The sequence below is a fragment of the Marmota marmota genome, unplaced genomic scaffold (assembly GCF_001458135.2).
Source record: "Marmota marmota marmota unplaced genomic scaffold, marMar, whole genome shotgun sequence".
NCBI lineage: Eukaryota > Metazoa > Chordata > Mammalia > Rodentia > Sciuridae > Marmota > Marmota marmota.
This window is the reverse complement of record NW_025999982.1, coordinates 4,097,454-4,110,194: the sequence shown is the minus strand read 5'-3', so window position 1 is coordinate 4,110,194 and position 12,741 is coordinate 4,097,454. Positions and strand designations below refer to the sequence as shown.

At 36.6% G+C, this 12,741-nt stretch overlaps 1 protein-coding gene across 3 annotated transcripts in view; it reads left to right on the top strand.

Annotated features, from left to right (window-relative positions):
- The window catches only part of Srpk1 (SRSF protein kinase 1), a 63,328-nt gene extending 52,109 nt beyond the window's left edge, over positions 1-11,219 (top strand). For 2 of the 3 annotated variants that reach the window (XM_015487621.2, XM_048805190.1), the window contains 4 exons: positions 3,489-3,558; positions 6,427-6,519; positions 6,831-6,923; positions 8,832-11,219. In XM_015487621.2, coding sequence (XP_015343107.1) covers positions 3,489-3,558; positions 6,427-6,519; positions 6,831-6,923; positions 8,832-9,016 — 441 coding nt within the window. In that variant the 3' untranslated portion in view covers positions 9,017-11,219. The remainder of the gene's footprint in view (positions 1-3,488; positions 3,559-6,426; positions 6,520-6,830; positions 6,924-8,831) is intronic. The other variant, XM_015487622.2, reaches the window with a different exon arrangement.
- The last annotated feature ends 1,522 nt before the right edge of the window (positions 11,220-12,741 follow it).

Below are 12,741 nucleotides of genomic sequence, written 5' to 3'. Positions count from 1 at the left end.
TCTCATGATTTATTTATCTATCTGTCTATTTATTTGTTGGTAGTTGTAGATGAACAGCATGCCTTTATTTTATTTGTTTATTTTTATGTGGTGCTGAGGATCAAACCCAGTGCCTCACACATGCTAGGCAAGCACTCTGCCACTCAACTACAGCCCCAGCCCCTCTCATGGATTTCCTTCTCAGATAGTTCACTGTTGTTGTTGTATAGAAATACTACTGATTTTTGTGTATTGATTTTATATCCTGTAATTTTACTGAATTTGAAGTCTTTAGGGATGGAGATACACACACACACACACACACACACACACACAATGTTAACTGTGGTTTCTCATATGTGGCCTTTATTCTCTTGAGTTACATTCCTCTTGTACCTAATTTGATGATACTTTTTTATCATGAATGGATGTCACATTTTTTTCTTCATCTAATTGGTTTTTGTCCTTTGTTCTATTAATGTGTTGATTCACATTTATTTGTCTTTGTTGAACCATCCATGCATCCCAGGGATATGGTGATGATCTTTGTTTGGTTTTTTTTTTAGGTGTAGATGGACACATCACAATTTCTTTATTTTTATGTTGTGCTGAGGATCGAACCTGTTGAAGAATTTTGCATATACCAATTTTGCATATACCTATATGTTCCCCAAGGATATTGGTCTATAATTTTCTTTCTTGTAATGTCCCTGTTCTGGGTTTGGTATCAGGACAATGCTGGCCTCATAAAAGAAGTTTGAATATATTCCCTCTGCTTCAGTCTTTTTAGAAGAGTTTAAGGAAGACTAGTATTGTTTCTTTTAATGTTTTCTAGACTTCAGCAATAAAGCCATCAGGTTTTGGGCTTTTCTTTGATGGGAAAAACTCTTTTGTTACTGATTCATTGTCCTTACTTGTTACTGGTCTGTTTCAGGTTTTGTATTTTTTGATGATTCAGTCTTTGTAGGTTTTATGTATCTAAGGATTCACCCACTTCTGAGTTATCCAGTTTATTGGTATATAAATTATTCATAGTAGTCACTTATGACCCTTTGTATTTCTGTGGTATCAGTTGTTAAATGTTTCTTCTTTCCCTTATTTTGAGCCTTCTCTTTTTTCCCCTTAGTCTAGCTAAAGATTTGTCAATTTTATAATCTATTTTTTTAAAGCCAGCTTTTAGTTTTGTTCATTTTTTATATTATTTTTTATAGTCTTTTTCATTTATTTCTGCTTTAGTGTTTATTATTTCCTTACCTCTGCTAACTTTGAGCATAATTTTTTGTTCTTTTTCTAGCTTTCTGAGTAAATATATTATTATTTGAGATCTTATTTAATGTAGGCATTTATTGCTATAAACTTTTTCTTAGGACTGCTTTTGCTGTATGCCATAAGTTTTAGTATATATCATTTTTTATTTTTAAATTTTATTTCTGTTTATTTTATCCTGGGCATTGAACTTAGGGCCTTTCAGCTGCTAAGTATATAGTCAACCACTGAGCTATACCCCCAGACCTCTTTAAGCACTCTAAATAACATCATATCTATTTTTTTTAACTTTAATTCCACTATATTTACTGTATGAGACTTGAGATTTTACAAAAGTACTGGTTTCAAAAATTTTTGTTTCTGTGCCAATTTTAGACTGTAACCCTTAGGTTATACAAGGTAGAACAGGTATCTGTTCTGTTGGTGTGACTTAGTTTTATAATGAACTGCTAAAACAAGTAATGCCTAACAAGACACCATTGCATTCCTGACATTATGGAGACAAGTAGTTGATTCCTAGAACTGTCTTGAAACTTGTAGTTAACCTCACTCAAATAATTTTGAGAAAGTCTGTCTTGAAATTGATACTGTCATGAAACTGATACTGGTGAACCATCAAGACCTAAATTGGGTCTAATTTGAGAATGTGAATAAATCCACCCCTCAGTCCTTTTTCTTTTTCTGGGGATTGAACCCATGGTTGCTCTAACACTACATCACCAGCCCCTTTTATTTTTTATTTTGAAATAGGGTCTCTGAGTTGCCCATGCTGACCTCAAACTTATGATCCTTCTGCCTCAGCTTCCCAAGTTGCTGGGATTACAGTACCCACCATATGTGCACCACCATACACCTGGCTTGCCCCTCAGTTGGGATTATCTTAGTACCATTGACTCAATCAAAATTGACCTATGTCTGCTGTTAGTTTATAACTGTACTTTTTAAGAAACTGCTATTGTGTTAGTTATTTTTTGAAAAATCCATTTGTAATCAGTGAAAAGTTCACGTAACCTCATTATTCAGATGTGCTGTCCTTCACGTACTGCTTGACATTCCAAAAGAATTCATCTCTTAAAAACCTCTCAATGTTTTCCAAAAGGTTTTCAGTTCACAGGAGATATGTGCCTTTCTTTTCCTACTTGTGAATGCTGACCTCTACTGGTTACATAAAACAGAGTGACTCCCTATACCCTTGACATTTTAATTTTTTTGAGTTTCCGTAGACCTAGAAATTGGAAACTCCATCTGGGACTATTTAGGGAGTATTTTCCACACAAAAGTTAAGAATAAACTTCTTATCAGTGACTAAAGAGTCATTGGTAGAAATATGTGAGTACTTGATTTCGATTTAGGGTACAGAATTCAGTTTCTAGCTATGTGAAATTATAATGTAAAAAACACCTGCTCTTATGAACAATTTAGTAACTTAGAATTACCTTAATATTCAGGTATGCCCTTTCCTAACCAAAAGTGAAACTCAGGAGGACTGAATTGCTGTTTTTTTTTTTTTCCCCTGACACATAATAATTGAAGCAACAAATATGTATGTGTGTGTGTATATATAGAAACACACACTGTGCCCCATAAAATGCACAATTATTAGGTGTCAGTCGTGCATTTTTATGGGGTACAGTGTGTTGTTTCTATATACAGTGTATAATAATCAAATTTGAGTTACTGGCATATCCCTCACTTCATTTATAATTTCTTTGTGTTAAGAATATTCAGAGTGGTCTGGGGCTCAGTTGGTAGAGTGCTTGCCTTGCATGTACGAGGCCTTGGGTTCAATCTTCAGCACTACAAAAGAATATTTAGACTCATCTCCGATAGCTGTTTTGAAATGTACTATGTAACAATGTGTTATTGTTAGTTATAGTTACCCTACTGGGCAGTAGAATAGTAGAATTTGTCTTATATGTGACTTTGTACCTGAGACCTTCAAGATTCCCAACCTCCCTCATTCCCTGCTTGATTATTTTTTGTTTTTTCTTGTTTGGTTTTTTTTGTTGTTGTTGCTTATTTTTTCCCTGTGGAACATCAGTCCAAATAATTTTCTCCTTTTTTTTCCATTTTATTAAGATACAGGTGTGGAAGAAAAGTTCTTTAGGAGTAATTTTAAGACATTTTTTTAAAAATGGTCATCTATAGATTTTTTCCAAGAATAAAATTTCTTGAGTCAAATAGCAATAAGCATTTACCAAAAGCCCTCTTTGATGCTTTGTATGCTATCCTCTTTTTCTTAGGCCTTTGAACTGGCCACAGGTGACTATTTGTTTGAACCTCATTCAGGGGAAGAGTACACTCGAGATGAAGGTGAGTCCCCTAAGCCAAATTTGTCTGTGCATGGCAGTTTACTTTCCACATGTGGCTAATATCATTTGTTCACTCCAAAGAGCCCTAGTAATCTTGTTAGTGTGCCAAGTATGTATAAGTACCACAAAAGATAGAAATTTAAGAAATATTTCATATTAGATACCAGATATACTAGGTATTTTATAAAAGATACTAAAAAGCTGTAACAGATGGTTGGCATAAGGCCACAACTGGTAAAATGAAAACTTTATTTGACAAGTAGTTTTTTATTCAACATCCAATTACCTTTCTTTGTAGGTCTGTGACTTGTTCTTTACCCAGTTTAAATATACCTGTTCATAAACCTGTTCTCAGCTGTGCCTTCAACTTTATTTGGAAGTCAATGATCTTCATCTAGAAACACTACTTGACTACAGATACCATCCTATTTACACAAATTCTATGATACTTTTCACTTTTCTGAAATCTAAAGCTTTAATTTTTCTTTTTAAATGATATTCATGTTTAGAATGCCACTTAAAAACAAAACAAAATGATTGTAAATTTTTCAGTACCCTGTAAGGAAAGCCCCCACTTGTTTGCTTCATCCATGAGGCTATGGAAGCAGACATTGTACGAGTCTGATTTTTTTCCATTGTGGTGACATCCAAATAACTAGATGAGTTAATAAGCTGAGTGAAAAAATGGTTAGAAGTTGGGCACAGTGGCACACACCTATAATCCCAGTGGCTCAGGAAGCTAAGACAGGAGGATTGTGAGTTCAAAGCCAGCCCCAGCAGTTTAGTGAGGCCCCCATACAACTTAGCAAGACCCTGTCTCTAAGTAAAATATAATAAAAAGAGCTGGATATGTGACCTAGTGGCTAGTGCCCCTGGGTTCAATCTCTGGTACCAAAAAAAAAGGTGGTAGGGGTGGAGGGACTAGGGATATGGCTCAGTGGTGGAGCACTTACTAGCATGCCCTATACTCTGAGTTCAGTTCCCAGCACTAAAGAGAAAAAAATGATTAATGTTTTGCTTTGTTTTTATACTATTCAATTAATGTTTGTTTTGTTTGCAGGTTTAATGAGGGTTAGTTTAAGGGAGTACTTACTTAGCACAGCCCAGTGGGAAGAACATGTGCTTCACTGGCTATGCTTTCCTCCAGGTTTTGGGAAATCACATTTTATGTTCTATGAAACCAAGAATGTTCTCTGTTCCTCAGTATGGTCCCCTCAGGTTTTAATAAGTAGTGTTAGTACAGCTTGCTGATATTCCTAACAAAGCCCAATTAGGAAAAGATGTGTTAATTCCCATAGCCAGCTACCTGTTTTGATTGGTGTAGTTTGGATACTTTCTTAAAATGTGTGTCCTTTGTAAGAAAATACAACAACAATTGCCCATGTACCCACTTGATTTTCTCCCCTGTTCTTTCTTTGTCTTTTTTTTTTTTTTTTTTTTCCTTCTCTGAGTTGTAAGTTTAGAGTTATACGTTAACAAAGTGTTTTTAAAAAGCCTTATTATCTATTTCTAGGGGAGTAATTTTTTTTTCTCTTTACTTTCCTAGAGTCTTTATTAATACTAGTGTTTAGTACAGAGCACACATACTGGCTAACATCATATTGAGTAGTACCTTAAGTTATTAACCTGAAAAATTGAAATATGTATGTGAGAAAAATCTGATGAGAGAGAACCATCTTGCCTAAATATTTAGATTGTAACTTATTTCCTCCTCTACAAGTCAATACTGATAAATGTTAGGTTAAAGCCTTGCCTTTCTGTTCTATTCTACTGCAGTTTGCCCCATAAGAGCAGGAAAAAAAAAAAAAAAACTTAATCCCGACTATGTATGTATAGTTTGTTAATAGTCATGCTATACTGGGGCCTAAAATAGAATATCCTATTATTATTATATTCCACAGACCTAACTCCTGGGATAATACTTGATATCAGTCAAAACTGCTCAAACGTTGTAGTGAATTGATCAATGTAAAGTCCTTTTTAAATGACACCAGTAGATCTTTTGTAGGAGAAAGAGATAAAAGTGTTTTTCTAGTTATGAGCCATTGGTCTATTAAATCTCTTCATATTCTTAGTTTCTGTCACTTGAAGAATGAGAACAGTAGGATAGCTGATTTTTTTTTTCCATTATGGTGACATCCAAATAACTAGATGAGTTAATTACTGGCTAGTACCAGCTTACCATCCCTGCTAGCAATCTGCCCACCTCCTGGCAGTGCTCACTCTAGGACATTAGTAGACTGCAGTCAAGTAGCTGTATTCTTTAAACTTTTGTGCTAATTTAAAAGTGATTTTGGGTGGGAGTGGGGGAGAAAAGCTCTGGGTTAGATAAGACAAGATATGAGTTGTCATTGTAGTTTTAGCTCTTTTAGCTCTCAAACTTTAAGTAGGCCATTTAGTCTCTCTGAAGTTCCACCTTTAAAATGTGGCATTAACTTAGCCTGTTTTTTCAGGGTGACTATAAATACTCGAGTCATGTGAGGGCTTTGTCGTGAACATTCTTAGATAAGGTGATGTTTTAGTCCTTAAAGCCCAGAATAGTGTTACAAATAAATAACAGTTCTAAATACCTAAAGCAAATTGGCATTTTGTTTTAACCTTACCTGAAGAACCTACCTAAACCTAGATAGAGACAAACTAAAAAGTATAAAGTTATAGATAGTCTGTGAGATCCAGAATGAGACTTGCCAGCTATGATTAGGTAACCAGCCACCTGAAAAAATGCCTGGCCTTCCCAGTCTTGCCTTGAATATCATTGGTTTTACTTGTAGTTACTTTTAAACACGTAGTCCTTAAAAAAGCTATTCATAGAAAAAAATCTCTTTAACAACTTGTCCTTCATCCTGTTCTTCTTACCCTTCTATTTTAGACCACATTGCGCACATTATAGAGCTGATAGGCAGAATTCCAAGACGCTTTGCCCTCAGTGGGAAATATTCACAGGACTTCTTCAATCGCAGAGGTAGTATTGCTAAAATGAGTTTCCATCTAGGCCCCAGGGATACAACTTCAGGAAACAGAGCATTCACACCAAGACTGTTTTTAGTTACCACTCAGGTCCCACTGGAGTGGGTACCCAATGTTTTTATGATATTCTGGATTCTCCATTAGATGGATAGAGTCCACCTCTTCCCATTTAGGACAGAAAGCAAGCTGAAATGCTTTACAAAGAGGTGTGCATGCTACTCTTTCTGCCAGTGTATAGAGCTGCATTTGTTACTCCTGTTATGTATGTCTTTTTTTCCCCCCTCTTGAAATGTTTGAAACATACAGATCACATTGCATTGATCATAGAACTCCTGGGGAAGGTGCCTCGCAAGCTCATTGTGGCAGGAAAATATTCCAAGGAATTTTTCACCAAAAAAGGTAAAACAAATGTGTTTGTTCCCAGACATTAAGGGGGCAAAAGTACTTAAAAACGAAAAGGTAAGTACAGCTGGTTACATATTTCCACTATCCTACAAAATGGTTAGCCTACCTTGAATGCTAATCTGTGATTTAGCAGAGGGGTGAAATAGTCAAAAGGAGAGATAAAGCTGAGTATCCAATCCCAGCTTTTCCACTAGCTGATTTCTACTTAGGGAAGATAATAATTTATTCTTTCTGTTAAATTAGTTAATATATGATTACTTCTACTGCAGCACTACTGGGAAATGGACAAATTTTTGCTGGTGTTCTGTTTACAAACTGCCTCTACCAAAGGCCAAGTGGTTTGGTTTAAGCTTCTTAGGAGTCGGAACTACATCTCAGTCATCTTTGTATCCCAATGATGCCTAACACAATCACCCAGACACCTTGTGGGTTAGCCGTACAAACTGATTTAGTACTTTAGTTTCATAATTTGTTATTACATATTAATGAAAGAAACAGATAAGACTCTCACTTTAAACTTTTGACTTGATCATGTATCTCTTATGCATTCCTAATAAAACTGAAATATGAAAAGCTAATCTAGAAGGATCTAGAAAACTGTCTGGCCTGTTTTTCTACATCGTGTCGTGGTTCTCCTTTTCATCACAACTGCTACTCAAATGCTGAGAAAAATTATTTTTCTCAACCCTTGACAGGAAGCATTCTCAAAATCATCATTCTTTCTTACACAACTTTTTGGGCATGAAAATGGGGAAATGCTTGTAAGGGTTCTTCCTTGTATGCAAAGTAAGATTAAGGTATGCAAATGTAATTGAACAGGCAACTCTCTGCCCACAGAAAAGACTCCAAGTAAGTGTCATATATGAAAAAGTGTTTAGTAGCACTTACTTTAATAAGTCATTAATAATTGACTATACTTTCTAAATTGTCAATTCAGCTGAGTGCATTGGTACATGCCTATAATCCCAGCTTCACAGGAGGCTAAAGTAGGAGGATCACTTGAACCCAGGATTTTGAGGCCAGCTTGGGTACCACATAGTAAGGCCTCCATCTCCCAAATAGAAAAATATCTTTTAAAAAATTGCCACTTCAAGGATGCATGTGTAGCTCATTGGTGAATGCTTGCCTATCACACACGAGGCCCAGGGTTTGATCTCCAGCATTGCAAAGAAAGTGTCACTTCAAAGAAGCAATTAATTAGATTGAAGTTTTAGTATGGTGCTGCTATATGTGAAATCTATGTCAGGTATGTTCTTTTAGTTTTGCTGCTTTTTATACATGTTGCCATGGTATTAGCTCCTTATTTTAAAATCACATTTGTTTTACAGCAATATTTTCTAGACTTGTTTGTACTTTTTCTTAGCTCAAATTGGGTATAGTGGCACACATCCATCATGCCAGCTACTGAGGAGGCTGAGGCAGGAGGATCATGAGTTCAAGGCCAGCCTGGGTAACTTAGGGAGACCCTATCTCAAAATAAGAAAAATTAAAAAGAAGTAGGGGCGTGGCTTAGCGGTAGAGTACTTGCCTTAGCATGTTTGAGGCCCTCAGTCTGATTCCCAGTACTGCCAAAAGAAAGAGTATAAGCAAATTGTTCTTAATGTGTAGACCTGGATATATGAGTATACAGACATTTAGTGAATCACTAGTTTCTGTTGAGATGTATGCAGTTTGACTGGGACCAAAACAAACTTGAGGGAGAAAGCAAATCGTCTTAAATTTTTAGTACCTTATGAAAAATAGAAGCACTTCATTTCAAGATTAGAGAAGTGCTTTTTGAATGGAACATTAGATTCTGATTGCAAAATTTGATTCTTTGTAGACTACTTGGATTGGTTCCTGGATTGTCACATTGTCACTTGTCAATGTTGGTCAGTTTCTTTTGTACTGTCTTCACCACAGGTGACCTGAAACACATCACGAAGCTGAAACCCTGGGGCCTTTTTGAAGTTCTAGTGGAGAAGTATGAGTGGTCTCAGGAAGAGGCAGCTGGCTTCACAGATTTCTTACTGCCCATGTTGGAGCTCATCCCTGAGAAGAGAGCCACTGCTGCCGAGTGTCTCCGGCATCCTTGGCTCAACTCCTAAGTCCCTGCCCAGCACTGCAGCAGAGATCACCACACTGACCACCCCCCACCCACTCCCTTCCAAGCATTTCCCTCTTCTCTTTTCAGGGCAAAGCTCTTTCCTCAAGGGTTTCTAGATTTTTCTTCGTCTTTTTTTATTCTTTAATCCAACATGTTCATTTGGGTTTGCTCACTTGAACCTGTGGAGGTCCCCACAGCCATTCCGCATCCTAGGTGAATTTGGCCTTGGTAGGGCTCTGCCAAAGACTAATGGACTAAAAATGTGAAACAGCCTCTTGGCCTATACTTTGCCTTTCCATTAGAGCATCCTTCAAATTATAATAACCCTTTTTAAAAAGAGCCTTTAAGATATATGAGCCCATCTCTTTATTCATGGACTCTACGAGTCAAATTTTCTAGTGAATATCCTATTGTCAGCATAAGGATGAGGAGGGAAAGGGTGTTCATTCTGTGTACAGCAGAGACATTAAACTTGCTGTATCCAGGCTGCATCATCTACCTGGATTGTTTCTGTTGTTTTCCATGTTATTTTTCCTGCGACTTTTAATCTACTACCTTTTTAAATGAGCTGTATAAACACCAAATTTGGGTACCATATTATCACGATTCAAAGCACTGTCATATTCCTTTCATCCTTTAATAACTCCAAGATCCTCAAATCTTCTGATTTTTAAATGTAAACAGAAATGGAACCATTGTGTTAACAATTTCTTGAAAACCTCAGATGTTCTGCAAGTAGCCCTTTCCTATGTGTCTTCTGTTACCCTAAGAGCAGAATTTACTTTGATTGGCAGTTAACATTTTTGGGTTTGGTTGGTGTGTTTGTTTTTGTTTTTTTGGTTTTTTTTTGGTTTTTTTTTAATTCCTATCTGGCACCTGACTCATTGTACTTGAGTTTATTGTTTCTAGAGTCAGGGTGACTCTAGAAACAAGATCTGAGTTTCAGAGCTTTCCCATTTAAAGAGAAAATGCCTTAGAGTTCTGATTCTTTACCAAATAGTTCTCTGCTTTTATTTATAGCTTTTTCTTTACCTTGCCCAAAGTTCTGGCTTTGAGCAGTTTCCCTGTGTCTTTGCTGTTCTCGTTTCTCAGATGCTTGGGGTCTCTAATGAAACCCTGGAGGAAGGAACCAAGGAGAAGGGTGGGATGACACTTTTTCAATGGCTTTTTTTCCCCCCTGTTGGTTTTTTAAGATTAACCATTCTCTGCTGCTATTTCCTTGCATAATGTAAGTTTTTAACTGCGATTTTGAGATGATTGAAATGTACTTGAGGCTTTTTTTTTCCTCCCCTCAATTTGAAAAGGCTTTGTGAATTTTATTTTAGGATTGACCTCTCCTAGACATGCCCTAAACATCACATATTCCTTGGGTAATATGAGCAGCAAAAGAGGGAGGATTGGGGTCAAGCCACTTACTCAGCATGGACCAAGTAGGCCTTGGGGATTACAGCATTCTCCAGAAGTGGCTTTAGAACTCTAATTTGCAGAAAGTCAAGGAGGTGCAACTCAAGGCTCTACTAGCAAGCAACCTATGAAAATGTCGGACATCCACCTTTTTATATGGAAGATTGTTTCAGTCATTTACTCACCAACAATGACAAAGGAAAAAATGTCATTATGCAATCCATTTAACCCATAACCATATTACTCTGAGGAACTATCCAGCTACTCATCGGATCCTTGATTGGTTACTCCTGAAATCAGACATGTTCCTGTAGAAAGAATTTAAGTCATGTCTATGCACATATCAAGAATAAAGAACTTGTATCAAACAACGGCAGGGAAATCCTTCAGCAGTTCTAATCCACTTTCGGTTTTCAGCTATATTTACATCTAAAGCAATAGCAGACTTACCTGAAATCTCTTCTACGTTGTAAAATCAATTGTGGAATTCTGGTGAAATAACCAAAAAACACGTAAGCGAACAGAAGGCCCCTTTTTAACAATTGATGGGAAATTTTAATAGGAGAAAGAACATGTAACTTTGTAAATGTTTCCCAGCAAATAAGGGCTTCCCCCCCCCCCTACTATTTAAAGAGCCAGATAAATTAGAAGATCTGGAAAGTGGCAGCTGTAGAACTTGATCTTCTAAGTACTTCACGAACTTTTATTGAGCTTAATCATAATACTGTCAAATTACTATGATCCCAGGAAAGGATTTCTATTTGCTGTTAAAAATAAAGCCCTGATACATTTTTATTCTTTCTACTGAGTGCATTGTCTGTTTTCTTAATAAATGCAGTACAATAAACAAATTATTTAATAACCTACATGTTTCCAGAAATTTCTGTTTGTTTCCCAAGTTAGTCTGACCAAACAGTTGGAGGAAAAGATTGCTTAAATGTGCTTATTGAGTTTAAATTTGCACTGAAACTCCAACTTGAAGACTTGCCATTTGTGGGGTTTGTAGTTTTGCTTCTAGCTTTTAGTTGTGGAATTAAAGCACATTTAGGAGGATTTTTTTTTTTAATATTTATTTTTCAGTTTTCGGTGGACACAACATCTTTGTATGTGGTGCTGAGGATCGAACCTGGGCTGCACGCATGCCAGGCGAGTGCACTACCGCTTGAGCCACATCCCCAGCCCTAGGAGGATTTTTAAGAAAATTAGTTCCTTCATCCAGTAGTGTTTTCCCATAACATTTGCAGGGTTTTCCCTCAAATTAAAAATTCAGTATGTGCAAAATTTGGTAAACTCTAGTCATTGTCATGATGTACATTATTGTTATGCATAGGTTTTAATACATTTGTCTGATTCACTCTTTAGGATTAAAATTCTTAGAAATGGAATGTCTGGGCCAGAGAATGATGAACACATTGCATCCCCAGCCCCCACTGGGGGATCAAACCAAAGGTGCTCTACCTCTGAGTTATATGCCCACTGCTTATTTTAAGACAAGATCTTCCTAAATTGCCCCGGCTAGCCTCAAACTTGAACTCCTTGCCTCAGCCTACTGAGTCAGTGGAATTACAGGCATATGCCACTTCACTTAGCTGAGTAGGCACATTTTTAAAAGTCTAATAAAAAGCCTTATCACGAAAATTCTTAAGACTTTTTCTGTGTACTAACAGTTTTTTGAATGGGCCTGTTATAGTCTCACTTATTCCTAATAGATAGTTTTCCCCCAAAGAAGGAATATGTTGTTTTATGCACACTTGATTATTGATGAGGTGAAACACTTGTTTCATGGTTTTACTGGCCCTTTTACATTTTTTGTGTATCTGCATATATTTTCTAGCTTTACTTTGGAGTGCTTCCCAATTTGATGACTTGGTAGGGATTTGTTGTATGCTAAAGCTAATGGATTTTTGTCATTTTTCCCTTACATATTTACTGAGGTTTTAATTTGCCTTATGTTTTTATTTGTAGCCTTACTATTGTTGGTACTGGGGCTTGAACCCCGAGGTGGTTTTTTTTTTTTTTTTGAGTCCATGCCTTACTAAGTTGCTTAGAGCCTCAGCCTCCCAAGTCACTGAGATTAGAGGTGTACACCATTTTTTATGGCCTTTTTTAAGTGTTATTGTAGAAAGCCCTTTCCCACCTACCCCTGAACTGCATAAACTGTTCTGGTTAATTTGTTTTAATTATGCAATACTTAAGACATAGTGTGTTTGTAATGTTGACCAGAAAATAACCTATTTGAGGTTAATCATACCAAGATGTTTACCAGACTGACATACCAAGGCAGTGACTCTAATCCTGGGTTAAATGTATGAACCTCTAGAT